Here is a 13,731-nt window from a genome sequence, read left to right as displayed (position 1 = left end):
TCGATTGCTTTGTTTCACCACTAGATGGAAACAACTGTTAAAAAATGTATTTGTCATTGACTACTAGAGATTGATTCAAAAACGTAGGTTCATCCAGTTATGTTTTTGTGAGCAAATCATTTTTTCATTCAAACCACTTTTTCATAAATTTAATATAAAAAGTTGGTGTATTAAATATATTCTATTTTAAATATTATGTATTAAATGATTAATAATTCATTCAAATGAATTAATCACTTTTTAATAGACTGAAGCAATTAATATTTTGTCTCACATTATTTTGCTTAGTTTAGAATTGCTAGGAAATTGTGATCTCTATTTAATGTCTAAAAAACTGAAACTAAACTATATAAAAACTAAATAGAAATGTGTTCACAAAATAGAAACTAAACTAAAACTAACAAAATTGTTAATGAAACTAATAAAAACTAAACTAAGTTTTATGGCAAATTTAAAAACTATACTAAAATAAAACGAATTTAAAAAAGCTGAACTAAATTAACCTTGGACTACATGTCAAGTAAGTCTCAATAGAGGATCAGTAGACTGTCTGATTAATATCTGCTGTTTATTGTGAAGCCATCTGAACAGACAATCTACTAACTGCAGCTTACAAGAACATGTCAACTTATTCCTACCTTGATCGATCAGTCTACTAATACTGTACTAACACTGTACTGAGAGTCAGCAGGCATGTAAGTGCAGTGTTATTTATAGTCAACAGACCATCAAAAACAGTGAAACCAGACGTTTTTATTTCTTAATACTGCAGTATAGTGCAGTGCTGTTAAAGTCATTTTAGGTTGACGCCTAAATCACAGAAAATGTCATGTTATGCAGGCCAAACTATTTTTAGTTGAAGTATAATATCTTTGAAATCATTTGCTTGCAATTACTATGTTTTAACCAAACAATGTGTAACACAAATATAGTAAAACTTTTTTCAAACATGATGCTTATGTTAGGGATGTAATGCAAAATGTAAAAATTGATAGTGAAAATTACTATATTTTTCATAGTGTTTATAAAATAGCATGTTGGTTGGAAATGTTTTAATAAATTACACGAAAGTTGTCATTAGGTGGCAGTAAATGGCTTTCTAAATTAGTGATCCATTGACTAATTCTTTAAAAAGAATTATTCAAAACAGTTGCTAGAAATTTGTTAGACATTAAGGTAGTGATTTAAGAATGGGCTATTAATTCCAATATTTATTTATTTGTTTATTTTGATTCAGTGAGAAAATACACTGTTAAATTTGGAGTACAAGTTCAAAGTATAGGTCACCTGGCCAGAAGTCTCTTTCACTTCTTGGAGAAAGGGGTTTATGTCAGTTTAAGTCATGCAGTTTATACCAGGCATTTACTGTATGACATGCTATTGTAATTTTGGAAAACAAAATGTACCTGTTTGCATTGAAGTTTGAGCTTTGTGACTCTGCAGAGGTTTATGCTCATACAGGTACAGTACATTACACACTAAAACTAGTTAAGAAGTTGAAATCTTACTAGATGACCTGTTTAAGAAGACTACATGGAAAAAAACAGATTGTTTAAGAATGTTTAATCTGAATGCCTTTGTGTGTATTCACTGACGCACAAATGTATGTGTAGTCATTATATTATTTGCATTTTATATAATTTACATATTCATAGTATACATGTATTTAATGTCTAAATTATTAGGATTTGGCATTGTAAATGAAAACATTTTATACTTGTTTTATTACGGTTTATAATACAGTTTAAGATGGGATAAAATTATTTGAAATGTGAAGAAGGTTTGGTGTATTACTTTTTTACAGGTATAAAGCAATAAATAAAGTGAGATGTAAGTCCATAATTCCAGTGCTAGTTATCATTCCAAATAACTATAGCAATCTAACTGGTTGGACAATGTTTGTTTTAGTTAATCAATCGCTGATTATTTACTTTACTGTAATTCCATTATTTTCAGTATATTTTTTTCTATTACATATATTTGTAATTATGTTGTTCGGGTATTATCATCAGCTGATGTGAAGTTATTTAATTGTGTCATTAAGAGTTTTACAATAAAATTAATTAAATGCTTACATTAATTTGATGTTTGCATACATAATTATATTGAATCCCATTTTGAGATATTCCACTTATGTTTAAGTATTTGTAATGTGAAATAACAGTTGATGTTTTTAAATTTTTGTTTGTATTGTATTGCTGTATTATGATGCAGTAATTTGTCATTTAATTTATATTTGTATGTTTTGTGTGTATTTATAGATGCCTCGGACGAAGCATTCTCTGCGCTCCCAGGCTGCCAAGAAGAGGGTAGCTGACCGGATGAGTGCTGATCCAGCAGAGGGCCTGTCCCCTCTTAAAAAAATGGCAGGAATATTGGAACGTTGTGTGCATCACAACGTGCTGTTTGACAATTCCTGCAAACAATCTGATCTTGACAATTCCTGCAAACTATCTGATCTTGACAATTCCTGCAAACAATCTGATCTTGACAATTCCTGCAAACAATCTGATTTTGATATACCTTTGAATACTCCTGACAAACCATTGAATACCTCTGACAAACCATTGAATACCTCTGACAAACCTTTGAATACTCCTGACAAACCTTTGAAAACAACTCTACCTGAATCTTCCTGTTTGCCTCTCTCTACTGCTAAACATGCTAACATAACTACGAATGCTGTTTCTAATTTATCTCCACAGACATCATACATCAGAGGCTCTTTCCATCAAGGAGATTACCGTTTTGGCCGGAATATGGGAAGGCAATGTGGTGCAAATAGTTTAACTGCAATTCTGATGGGTAAGATGAAAAGTGTGTTGCAGTGGACGAGAAGTGACCTGAATGCTGTTCTGATCCATGGAGATGACCTGTACAGTGCCATGAGAGATGCAGGGATAATCGGCGATCCTGAATACGGCTTCATACGTGTTGATGAGCTACCACACACACACATGCTAAAAAACTCTCTGTTTTCAATAAACTATGGTGAAACATTCACTGGCTTGTTTGGTGTCACTAAATATGAAAAAGGATTTGAACAGTATGCTATGTCGTTTGATGAAGCAGTAAATCGAGCATTTCAGAGGTTTGATGCATGTTTGGTAAATATTAAGCTAGCCATATGTGCCGTTGTCAGAGAAGGATCTTGGTATGCAGTGATTGATCCGCATTCACGACGCAGTGATGGAAGAGTTGTAGACAATGGTAAGAGTCTAGTGGCGTACTATTCGAGCATGAAATCTCTGCTTACTCATTTCAGGAAGCTTGGTGTGTCCAAGGATGCACGTTATCATGAATTCGAGGTAACTGGAGTACAGGCAGTTATTGACACAAACGGTCAGCAAGGCAAGTTCTGTCCACAGACCCAGAAAACTGTTAAAGCAGTAAACAAGAGTGAAGGTGAGAAGTCAGAAATGAAAGATGATGTTGGCTGCAGTCAATCTCTGAGTGATTCCATAAACACAGGTAAAATATCTGTGAATGAACCATGTGTGGAGCAGAAAACAGAAACACAACATTATCACCCAACTAATGAAAATGGAGGTGAAGTTGAATTTAACAAACAAACTGCTAGTGTTTCTTTGCCATTTTGTCCGTTAACACTACAGCAACAAAATAATGTTTGCTCAAAGCTGAACATTGTAAACATTGCAAAAGAACAAAACAACACAACTGAGATTATTGAAATGTCTGAGCCTTGTGAAACTAGAGATATTACTGCAGATAGTAACTGCTTCTACAGATCTGTTGCTTATGCTGTAAGTGGAAGTGAACAAGAACACCGAAAAGTGAGACGAGCTGTAGTTACACACATGCTGCAGAATGAAGCAAAGTATACTCAGTATCTCAGAGAAGGATACAGTTCTGTACCAGAGTACATTGCCACATCAAGAATGAAATTCCTTGGAAATTGGGCAACGGAGTTGGAAATACAAGTAGCCAGTGATTTAATTGGTGCAGACATATTTACATACAGTCAGGAGAAATGGTTTAAATTTTCATCTTCCAACAACCATGGCTGTCAAGACGGAGGCATATATTTGAAACATGTCAATAGCCGCTATTTTCAAGTTATCGTATGTGGAAAAAATAATGACAGTGTCTGCTCTTCATTTTGTAGAGCCCCATTGCAAGATTTCTTGTCTGATGTAGCATCAAATGTGTCTTCAAACTCATGTGAGGATTATAAAAAGAAAGTTCAATCTAACTGTAGTCCTGAGTTCAGAGAAAAAGAAAAAATGAAAGCAAAGAGAAGACGTAATGAGGATGAAACTTACATGGCAATAATGAAATCAATAATGAAACCCAGCACTGAAAAACACAAGAAAAGTAAACAGCATAAAAAAAAAGTAAAGACATCTAAATTTGAAGTGTCCTTGACTACAAATAATCATCCATTTGAGTTAACTGATGTCGATGCAAATATGATTGACATAAACAGTCAGCAGGCCAACTCATCCTGTCCAATGATTCAGAAAAATGTTCAAGCAGTAAAAGAGAGTGAAGCTGAGCAGTCAGAAATGGAAGATGATGTTGGTTGCAGTCAACCTTTGAGTGATTTCATAAATGCAGATAAAATGTGTGTGAATGAAATGTCTGCAGAACAGAAAACAGAAACATGTTCTTTATACCTATCTAATGAAAGTGCAGATGATGTTGAAATTATTTCACAAACTACCAGTGTTCCTTTGCTGTTTAATCCATTAACAGTACAGCAGCAAAAGAGTGTTTGCTTAAAGCTGAACATTTTACACATTGTAAAAGAGCAGAATAATACAACTGAAATTGTTGAAATGGCTGAGCCTTGTGAAACAAAGGATATTGTTGGCGATGGTAACTGCTTCTTCAGATCTGTTGCTTATGCTGTAAGTGGAAGTGAACAAGAACACCGAAAAGTGAGACGAGCTGTAGTTACACACATACTGCAGAATGAAGCAAAGTATACTCAGTATCTCAGACAAGGATACAGCTCTGTACCAGAGTACATTGCCACATCAAGAATGAAATTCGTTGGAACTTGGGCAACAGAGATGGAAATACAAGCTGCAAGTGATTTAATTGGTGTAGACATATTTACATACACTCAAGAGAAATGGCTCAAATATTCATGTTCAAACATAACCTCTAATAGACACAGCTGTCAACACAATGGGATTTATTTGAAACATGTGAATAACTGTCATTATGAAGTTGTTTTATCTGTAAAGAGGAAGACTGCTAGCTCCGAGTCCTTTTGTAAATCACTATTTCAGGATTCAATGTTTCATCCATCATTAAAAACTAGCTCAGACCCATGCAAGCTTTATAGACAGAAAGTGCAATACAACAGTAATGCTGACTTAAAACAGGAAAAAATAATTAAATCAAAAAAGCGATATTATGAGGATGAAAAATACAAAGAGTCAATAAAGAAACGTAGCAAAGCAAATTATAAGACCAATGAACATTTCAAAGAAAAAGTAAAGAATTATAGCAGGGATAAATATAAAGAAAAAGAATCTCACAGAGAGTCTGTCAAACAGTACAGTACAGAGAAATATAAAGAACATGAATCTCACAGAGAGTCTGTCAAACAGTACAGTACAGAGAAATATAAAGAACATGAATCACACAGAGACTCTGTCAAACAGTACAGTACAGAAAAATATAAAGAAAATGAATCACACAGAGAGTCTGTCAAACAGTACAGTACAGAGAAATATAAAGAAAATGAATTACATAGAGAGTCTGTCAAACAGTACAGTACAGAGAAATATAAAGAAAATGAATCACACAGAGACTCTGTCAAACAGTACAGTCTGCAAAAATATCATAATAATGAAATACATAAAAACATGGTGATACATTACAACATACAAAAATATAAAAATGATATTAATTTTGCTAATAATATTAAAATGAGAAATGTTCTAAAACAATGTGAAGTAGGCCTCAAAAGAAATGACATAGATTATGTAATTGAAGAGTTTAAACAAAAAATATCTTCAGGCCCTGAATATGTTTGTGCAGTCTGTCATCGTTGTTGCTTCAAAACGCAGGTCAAACATTGCAATAAAAATAAATATTTTCTGAAATCAACTGAAGTTGGCTGTATTGCAGAAAAATGTATAACACTGAATTATCTTCATAAATGCAATAAACACTGTCGTCAAGATTGTGTGTATAAAAATAGCCCCGCTGAATCTCTATGGATTTGCCACACATGTGACAGAAAAGTTTGTGAAGGTAAAATGCCTGCTGAAAGTGTTGCAAACAATCTTGCTCTGGATCCTATTCCATCTGAACTGAACTGTTTAAACTCTCTTGAGCAACATTTAATAGCAAAGAATATTCCATTCATGAAAATGCTGGCTTTACCACGAGGAGGACAGAATGGAGTTCATGGACCTGTGACTTGTGTCCCATCTAATGTTACAGAAGTGGTGAATCTTTTACCGAGAGCTGAAAATGATGATTTGATGATTCGTGTAAAGCTTAAGAGAAAACTGACATATAAAGGCCATTATGACTATAAATTTGTGCACATTGAGAAAATAAAAACAGCTTTGTCATACTTGAAACAAAATAACACATTTTATACAGATGTGGAGTTTAATGAGAGTTGGACTAATCCTCTGAGTAAAATAGAAGAAGAGATCAATGATAATACTAACAATGAGCCTGATTTAGACATTTGTCAGGATATGTCTGTTGATAATGAACAAAATACTGAAAAAGAAGATGAGATCAGTGATGAAACACTTCATGATCGGCAGCAGCATGGTTTGTTTATGGATACATGTTTACAGCCAGTGGACATTGCACAGGAAGTTTTAGATCAGCATTTTGATGGCATTATGTCAGTTGCACCAGCAGAGGGCAATAATCCAGTGAGAATGCTAATGGATGAAACTAATGAAGCCAAATGTTTTCCAGTTCTCTTCCCAAAAGGAAGAGGCACATTTCATGATTCACGACCTGAAAAATTAACACTGTCTAGGTATTTAAACAATAGAATTTTAAATGCAGATGGACGTTTTGCTCAAAACATTGATTACATCTTTTACGGACAATATTTGTCTGAGCTCAATCAAGTAATTTCTAATGTATCTATTGCTTTGAGGAAAGGCTATGATGCAAACAATGACACAAAAATTACCTCAGAAATGCTGACAAACAAAGATTCACTTCAGAGGATTTTAAATTATGATGAGGGTTATAAATTTTTAAAGCCAGTCAGAGGCAGTCCTGTTTTTTGGCAATCTGTTCAAAAAGATTTGTTTGCAATGGTGAGGCAACTTGGGCTCCCAACATGGTTTTGCTCATTTTCATCAGCTGACTTACGATGGCCAGAGTTAATGCAGTCTATTGTGAAACAAGAGGGTTGTCAAACTCCTATTGATGAACTGGACTGGTCTGATAGATGTGGGATGTTGAAACGAAACCCAGTAATTGCTGCTAGAATGTTTGATCATCGATTCCATTGTTTTCTGAAAGATGTGATTATGTCACCAGCTCAACCCATTGGAAAAGTCATAGATTATTTCTATCGAATTGAATTTCAACAACGTGGATCACCTCACACACATTGTCTCTTTTGGGTTGAAAATGCACCTCAAGTGGACAGAGATGACGACGATGAAGTTGTAGCATTTGTTGATCAGTATGTAACCTGTGAAATGCCATCTGAACAGCAACAAGAAATGCATGAAATTGTGAGCAGTGTACAACAACACAGCAAAAGACATGCAAAAACATGTAGAAAGAAAGGCACTACATGTAGATTCAACTTTCCACGTCCACCCAGCAAAAATACTTTCATTACAAGAAACAATCAAATAGATGACGATGAAAATGCAACAGATGATAAAACTAAAGACAAAAATGCAAATACCTCTCAGGCGATATCAAAAGAATTAGCTGAAACTATAATGAAAAAAGTAAGAGAATGTTTGTTGAACAGTGATGCTGTCTTTGACTCTGTTGACTCTATGTTTGCATCTATTGGTATAAATCAAGAAATATTTGAATGTGCTTATAACAAAATGTCAAAGAAAACTAATGTTGTGTTGAAGAGAAAGCCAACTGATATTTGGGTGAATCAGTACAATAAAGACCTTTTGAGATGCTGGAACGCAAACATGGACATACAGTTTGTTGTTGATGCTTATTCTTGCATTGTGTATATAATTTCCTACATTTCCAAAGCAGAAAGAGAAATGGGATTGCTGTTGGCAAATGCTCAAAAAGAAGCACACAAGGAAAACAACATCGATGCAAAACAAGCTCTAAGAAAACTTGGAAGTGTTTTTCTACATAATAGAGAGGTGTCAGCTCAAGAGAGTGTTTATCGTTTGACCAATATGAAATTAAAAGAAGGATCAAGAAAAGTGGTTTTTATTCCAACTGGTAATAATACAGTAAAAATGAGCTTACCCTTAAACACTATAAATAAAAAAGCTGACAATGGTGATACTGAAAGTGATGATATATGGATGAAAAGCATCACAGACAGATACAGGGCTCGTCCAAAAACAGAGGAATTAACAGGAATGTGTTTAGCTACATTTGCATCACAATACAGAGTTCTGTCTAAATCTGAAAACTCATGCTCAGACAGAGTCAAGCTGGAAAATGACATGGGGTTTGTGAGAAAAAGAACTCGCACAGACTTTGCAGTTGTAAGATATGCTCGTTTTTCACCCACTAAAAATCCAGAAAATTATTATCAAAGTATTTTGGAATTATTTTTACCTCATTTTTTGCAAAGTCAACTGAAACCACCAAATTTTACTTCCTATAAGGATTTTTATGACACTGGATTTATATCAATGCATAATGAAGAGCTTGAGTCAGTGAAAATCATTGTGGACACAAACAGGGCAAAATTTGAAAAAGAAGCAGAGACTATACAAAGAGCTCAAGATGACTTAGAACAACATGGACCAATGGAAGATGCTTGGGCCCAAATCTGTCCAGAAGCAGAACTTGAGCGTTTAGAATGTCTGGATAGTAGAAAAGAACAGCCAATAGAAACAGAGGAAGGTGATGATGCCATACCTGATCTATTACCAAATGTTGGTGCCACATTAGAAAAAAATCCATCCGCTATGACAAAGAAAGATGCGATGGCTTTGCTGCGCTCTTTAAATGACAAACAGTCACAGATCTTTTATAAAGTGCGGCAGTGGTGTCTAGGAAAAGTGCAAGGTGAAAACCCAGATCCATTTCATGTGTTCATATCAGGCCCTGGAGGAGTTGGAAAGTCAGTATTGATTAAAGCAATTTATTATGAAACCTCTCGTATTCTTTCAAAGTTATCTGAAAACCCAGATGAGACCCATGTGCTCTTAACTGCTCCAACAGGTGTGAGCGCCTTCAATATAAACGCAATGACTGTACATTCAGCTCTCTGTATTGGAATCAATGCTACATTGCCATATCAGCCACTTGGAGATGAAAAAATTAATTCTTTGAGAACCAAATTCGGAAAACTGCAAATATTAATAATAGATGAAATTTCAATGGTTGATCATAAACTTTTGGCATATATTCATGGTAGATTGAGACAAATCAAACAAACAGGAGATTATTCTGCATTTGGAAAAGTCTCAATAATAGCAGTTGGAGATTTTTATCAACTTTCTCCCGTGAAAGGAAAACCGCTTTATACTGAACCAGTGAACAGTGTGAATCTTTGGGAAACAAACTTTAGTTTTATTGAACTCACCGAGATTATGAGGCAGAAGGACAAAGAATTTGCTGAATTGCTAAATCGTTTAAGGAAACGTAAGAAAGATGAACCAATGCTTGAACATGACATTACTATACTTAAAAAATGTGAAACAGGTGATGGTGATGATAGTACAGATATCCACATTTATGCAACCAACCATGAAGTTGATGTCCACAACATACATATGCTGCATAAATTATGTTCTGACATAGTTACTGTGAAAGCACAAGACTTTGAGAGAAATGCTAAAACTGGCCGAATGGAAGAGAAAGATGGCCATCATTACAGAGTTCATAACAGCTGTCTAGAAAAATCTCTTGAATTAGCTGTTGATGCTCGAATAATGCTACTGAAAAATATCAATGTTTCAGATGGTCTTGTGAATGGAATTTGTGGAACAATTAAAGAATTCTTTTATGATGATAATGAAATATTTCCATCAAAAATATATATTGAATTTGACAATGAACAAGTTGGTAAAGAAGCAAGAGCCAAAAATCCATGTTTAAAACCTGGATTGGAGAAAGCAACACCAATTGAACCTGAGGAAGACAAAGTAACAAGCAGTGGTGATGTCCGAAGACAATTTCCTATAAGATTGGCTTGGGCTTGTACAGTTCATAAAGTACAAGGCCTAACAGTGGACAAAGCTGTTGTTTCAATGAAAAAGATATTTGCTCCAGGACAAGCATATGTAGCTTTAAGTCGGGTGACTTCTCTTGATGGACTCATAATAGAAGACTTCAAAGAAAAAGCTATTTTTGCCAAAGATAACATTGACCAAGCTCTACAGAGTATGCCTCCATTTATTGTTCCATGTGAAACAACAGAAACTTTCACATACAAAATGATGTTGCACAATGTTGAAGGGTTAATCCCACATATATTAGACATTCGCCAAGATAAGAGATATTTTGAAGCAGATATGATATGTGTAACAGAGACCTGGTTAAAACCCAACTATGTGGAGAATGCTGTTAGCCTTGCTGGGTACTATTTCCATGACAAATCACGTAGTGATGCATATGACACAAGTCATGATATTTTTGCTAAACTAAAGGAGGAAAATCATGGTGGAGTTGGTACATATCACAAGGAAAAAGTAACTTTATGTGATTTACCGTGTATTAACATTGAATGTGTAATGTGCAGGATAGAACAACTGAACACAACTATTGCAGTTGTATACAGACCTCCATCTTATAGCATGCCATTATTTAGAGAGAACTTGATTATCCTAATTAATGAAATGAACTCTTTAGCAGGTGGTAAAATAATTCTAGGAGATTTCAATGAAAACCTTTTTAATAAATCAAGTGTTCATGATGTCATGCAGCATTTTGGTTTCACACAAATTGTTGAAAAAGCAACCACTGAAAATGGCACGTTAATTGATCATGTGTATGTAAAAGATATTGACTTGGATCAAATACAGATTGAGATCATGCCCACATACTTTAGCTGTCATGAATGCATTGTGCTGAAATGGTTATTGTAATAAAATCGTCCAGCATTATGGGGGGGTGGGGGATACAGAGGTGGACTTTAAATGTGGACGGCCTCTGTGGGAATATATGCTGCCTTCACGTGCTATTGGAATCAGTGGCATGCACAGGAGTAAGGGGTGGGACTGAAGGCATAGGGGTAATATCTGATGGAAAAATTATTTTAGTTGCTCTCAGCCCAGTCTCTCTCTCACCCCTGCCTCTTAAATTCCAAATAGAAATATGTCTTTTTAGTATTATCAATCTTTCCGTCTACTGTGAACATGATTTCAATAAAGTGGAACTTAATTTAATCTTTTTGTCCTGCCCATCCATACTAAATTTATAATAATACAATTGTGTTTTTGGTCATGTTAATTACCACTTCAATTTGATCTTAGTTTCAACTGACGGAGACTTAATTTATTTTTGTCCCTGCTATTGTCTTTTGAAGTGATTATGAAAAGTGGCCTTTCATTAATATTAAGTAAAACTCCAATTAAAACAAGATTTCAAACAAGGAATACTTTTTGAGCCATTTTTACAAACTTTGTGCATGCCACTGATGAAAATTTTCTATTTTGAAATTTTATCTAAACATGAAATTTTTAAGTAACACACCAGATGATTTATTCAATATACAGTCCAGAATCACCTTTATTTTGTTATATAGTGCTTTATGTAATGCAGATTGTGTCAAAGCAGGTTTGTTAATTCTGCAAGAGAACAGTAAAAATATTTATAGTTCCAGAGAAAACTCAATTCAACTTTCAAGAATTAATCTGCCCTCTTAAAATGTTTGTCTTTTTTTGCATAGCAAAAAAACTGAACAAAACAAAGTCGTAATTATGATTTTGAGAAATAAGAACTACACAATTTCCAATAGCACGTGAAGGCAGCATTAAGCCCAAAGTATTCTTCATTTTTGTATGCGTACGCAGGTGCTTGACATGTGCGCTTCTTAAAACCTTCATCTAAGTCCAGTGTGTGCTCTATTTTTCCAAAGAAGTTATTTATTGACTTGTTAAAATATTTGTAACTCTTTTAAACAAAAATGGAGCTGTGTTGTAGTATGTCAGTCACAAATGCTTTTTCTGATGACGAAATTCACGTCACCTGCACTGCACACTGTCCCTTACGTATGCATAAAAACTGAAGAATACTTTGGGCTTTAGGGTTTTTTCATAGCATTGGTGGGTTTTAAAGCCATTATTCACATTACTATTTAATTATAATAATGAATTATATTTTTTATTTTTAAGTTCAATATTTGTATCAATTGATATATATGTATATATATAAAAAAAGAAAAAAGATCAGGATGACAAAGATGGCCTTTTATGATATTAACACCCACCTATTTTATTTTTATTATTTAATTTGTCATTATTTTCATTTGTTTCTTTGTTTATTCATTCATTCATTCATTCATTCATTGTCTTTATTTAATATTATTGTTCAAAATGTCTATTGTTATTGCATTGCAATGAATTTCTGTACAGTCTTGGATCACAATGTTAGTAATGAAGTCCATAATGAACTACTTTAAATGGTTGTGTGCAGAATGTTTCTAAAGTCTTTTCAACAAAACAGCATAAACAATACAACCAGAAAAGAAACACATGAATGTTCAAAAATACCAGTGTAAAGTTGCTGCTTTATTCTGAACACTTCAGGACATCAACCATTGATCAACAGGTAAGAGTATTTTTTCCAATTGTTACAAGTTGTTAAATAAACAATTTTTCTAATCAGAACCTTTCTGTGTACAGCTACATCAAATGCCTTACTTTGACGATGACATCATCTTCACCATGAGGACAACATTCCATTCTACTGAACTCTACGCAAGAATTTGACTGCACAGAACATTCACCACAACAGCATACAACCATTACTCTTCTGGATGTTTGATTCAAGGCAAGTTGGTTTCATGGACTTCGTGGTCATTTTACTAAATACTGAATATAGTATATATGTGCATCAGTTTAGAAGCAATTCAGCTTCTGAACAACTGTACGACTCTTTTTTAACACTACTGACTGGACTGTGTTTGAACATCACAATGTTGATTTGTACAGCTCTGCTGTGCTTTTTTATATAAATATCTGCATTGATTATGTCACACAAAAAAAAAAAAATCTGTGTTATATGAGCATGTGGATACAACATATCAACGGATTATGCTGTTTGATCTACCATACATGCTATACTTTTGCACCTGGAGCAAGGAGAAATGTGAATGTGATTTTTTCCATTATGAGGACACCTGTTGTGACTTTAATAGTATTATACCCTTCAGACACTTGTCCAAGATGTTTGCCCTCATCTTCCTATACATGACTTCTTATCAGGCAAAGCATAATCATCATAATTGATTTCAGGGAATAAGCAGAATGACCATCGTGATACCACTTGCAAAGAAGACTGCAGTAACCTGCCTTAAAGATTACAGGCCAGTGACTTTAACACAAGAAATCCAAAGCTGCTTGGAAAGACTGATCAAATCACCCACATCAAGTGTGA

At 34.2% G+C, this 13,731-nt stretch overlaps 1 protein-coding gene across 1 annotated transcript; it reads left to right on the top strand.

Annotated features, from left to right (window-relative positions):
• The first annotated feature begins 2,810 nt into the window (after window positions 1–2,810).
• LOC141293559 (uncharacterized) lies at window positions 2,811–11,219 on the top strand. Its single transcript, XM_073825580.1, has 4 exons — window positions 2,811–3,471; window positions 4,717–4,901; window positions 5,355–5,797; window positions 5,909–11,219. The coding sequence occupies exons 1-4, from the start codon at window positions 2,811–2,813 to the stop codon at window positions 11,217–11,219; spliced, it is 6,600 nt and encodes a 2,199-aa protein (XP_073681681.1).
• The last annotated feature ends 2,512 nt before the right edge of the window (window positions 11,220–13,731 follow it).

This window comes from Garra rufa, chromosome 20 (assembly GCF_049309525.1).
Source record: "Garra rufa chromosome 20, GarRuf1.0, whole genome shotgun sequence".
Classification (NCBI taxonomy): domain Eukaryota; kingdom Metazoa; phylum Chordata; class Actinopteri; order Cypriniformes; family Cyprinidae; genus Garra; species Garra rufa.
This window is presented reverse-complemented; position numbering and strand designations above follow the sequence as displayed.

Coding starts and splice junctions, on each gene's coding strand:
- LOC141293559 (XM_073825580.1), top strand. CDS start 2,811: ATGAAAAGTGTGTTGCAGTGGACGAGAAGTGACCTGAATGCTGTTCTG. Junction 3,472..4,716: donor GAGTGATTCCATAAACACAG/GTAAAATATCTG, acceptor ATCCATTAACAG/TACAGCAGCAAAAGAGTGTT. Junction 5,798..5,908: donor CACAGAGACTCTGTCAAACA/GTACAGTCTGCA, acceptor TATTAAAATGAG/AAATGTTCTAAAACAATGTG.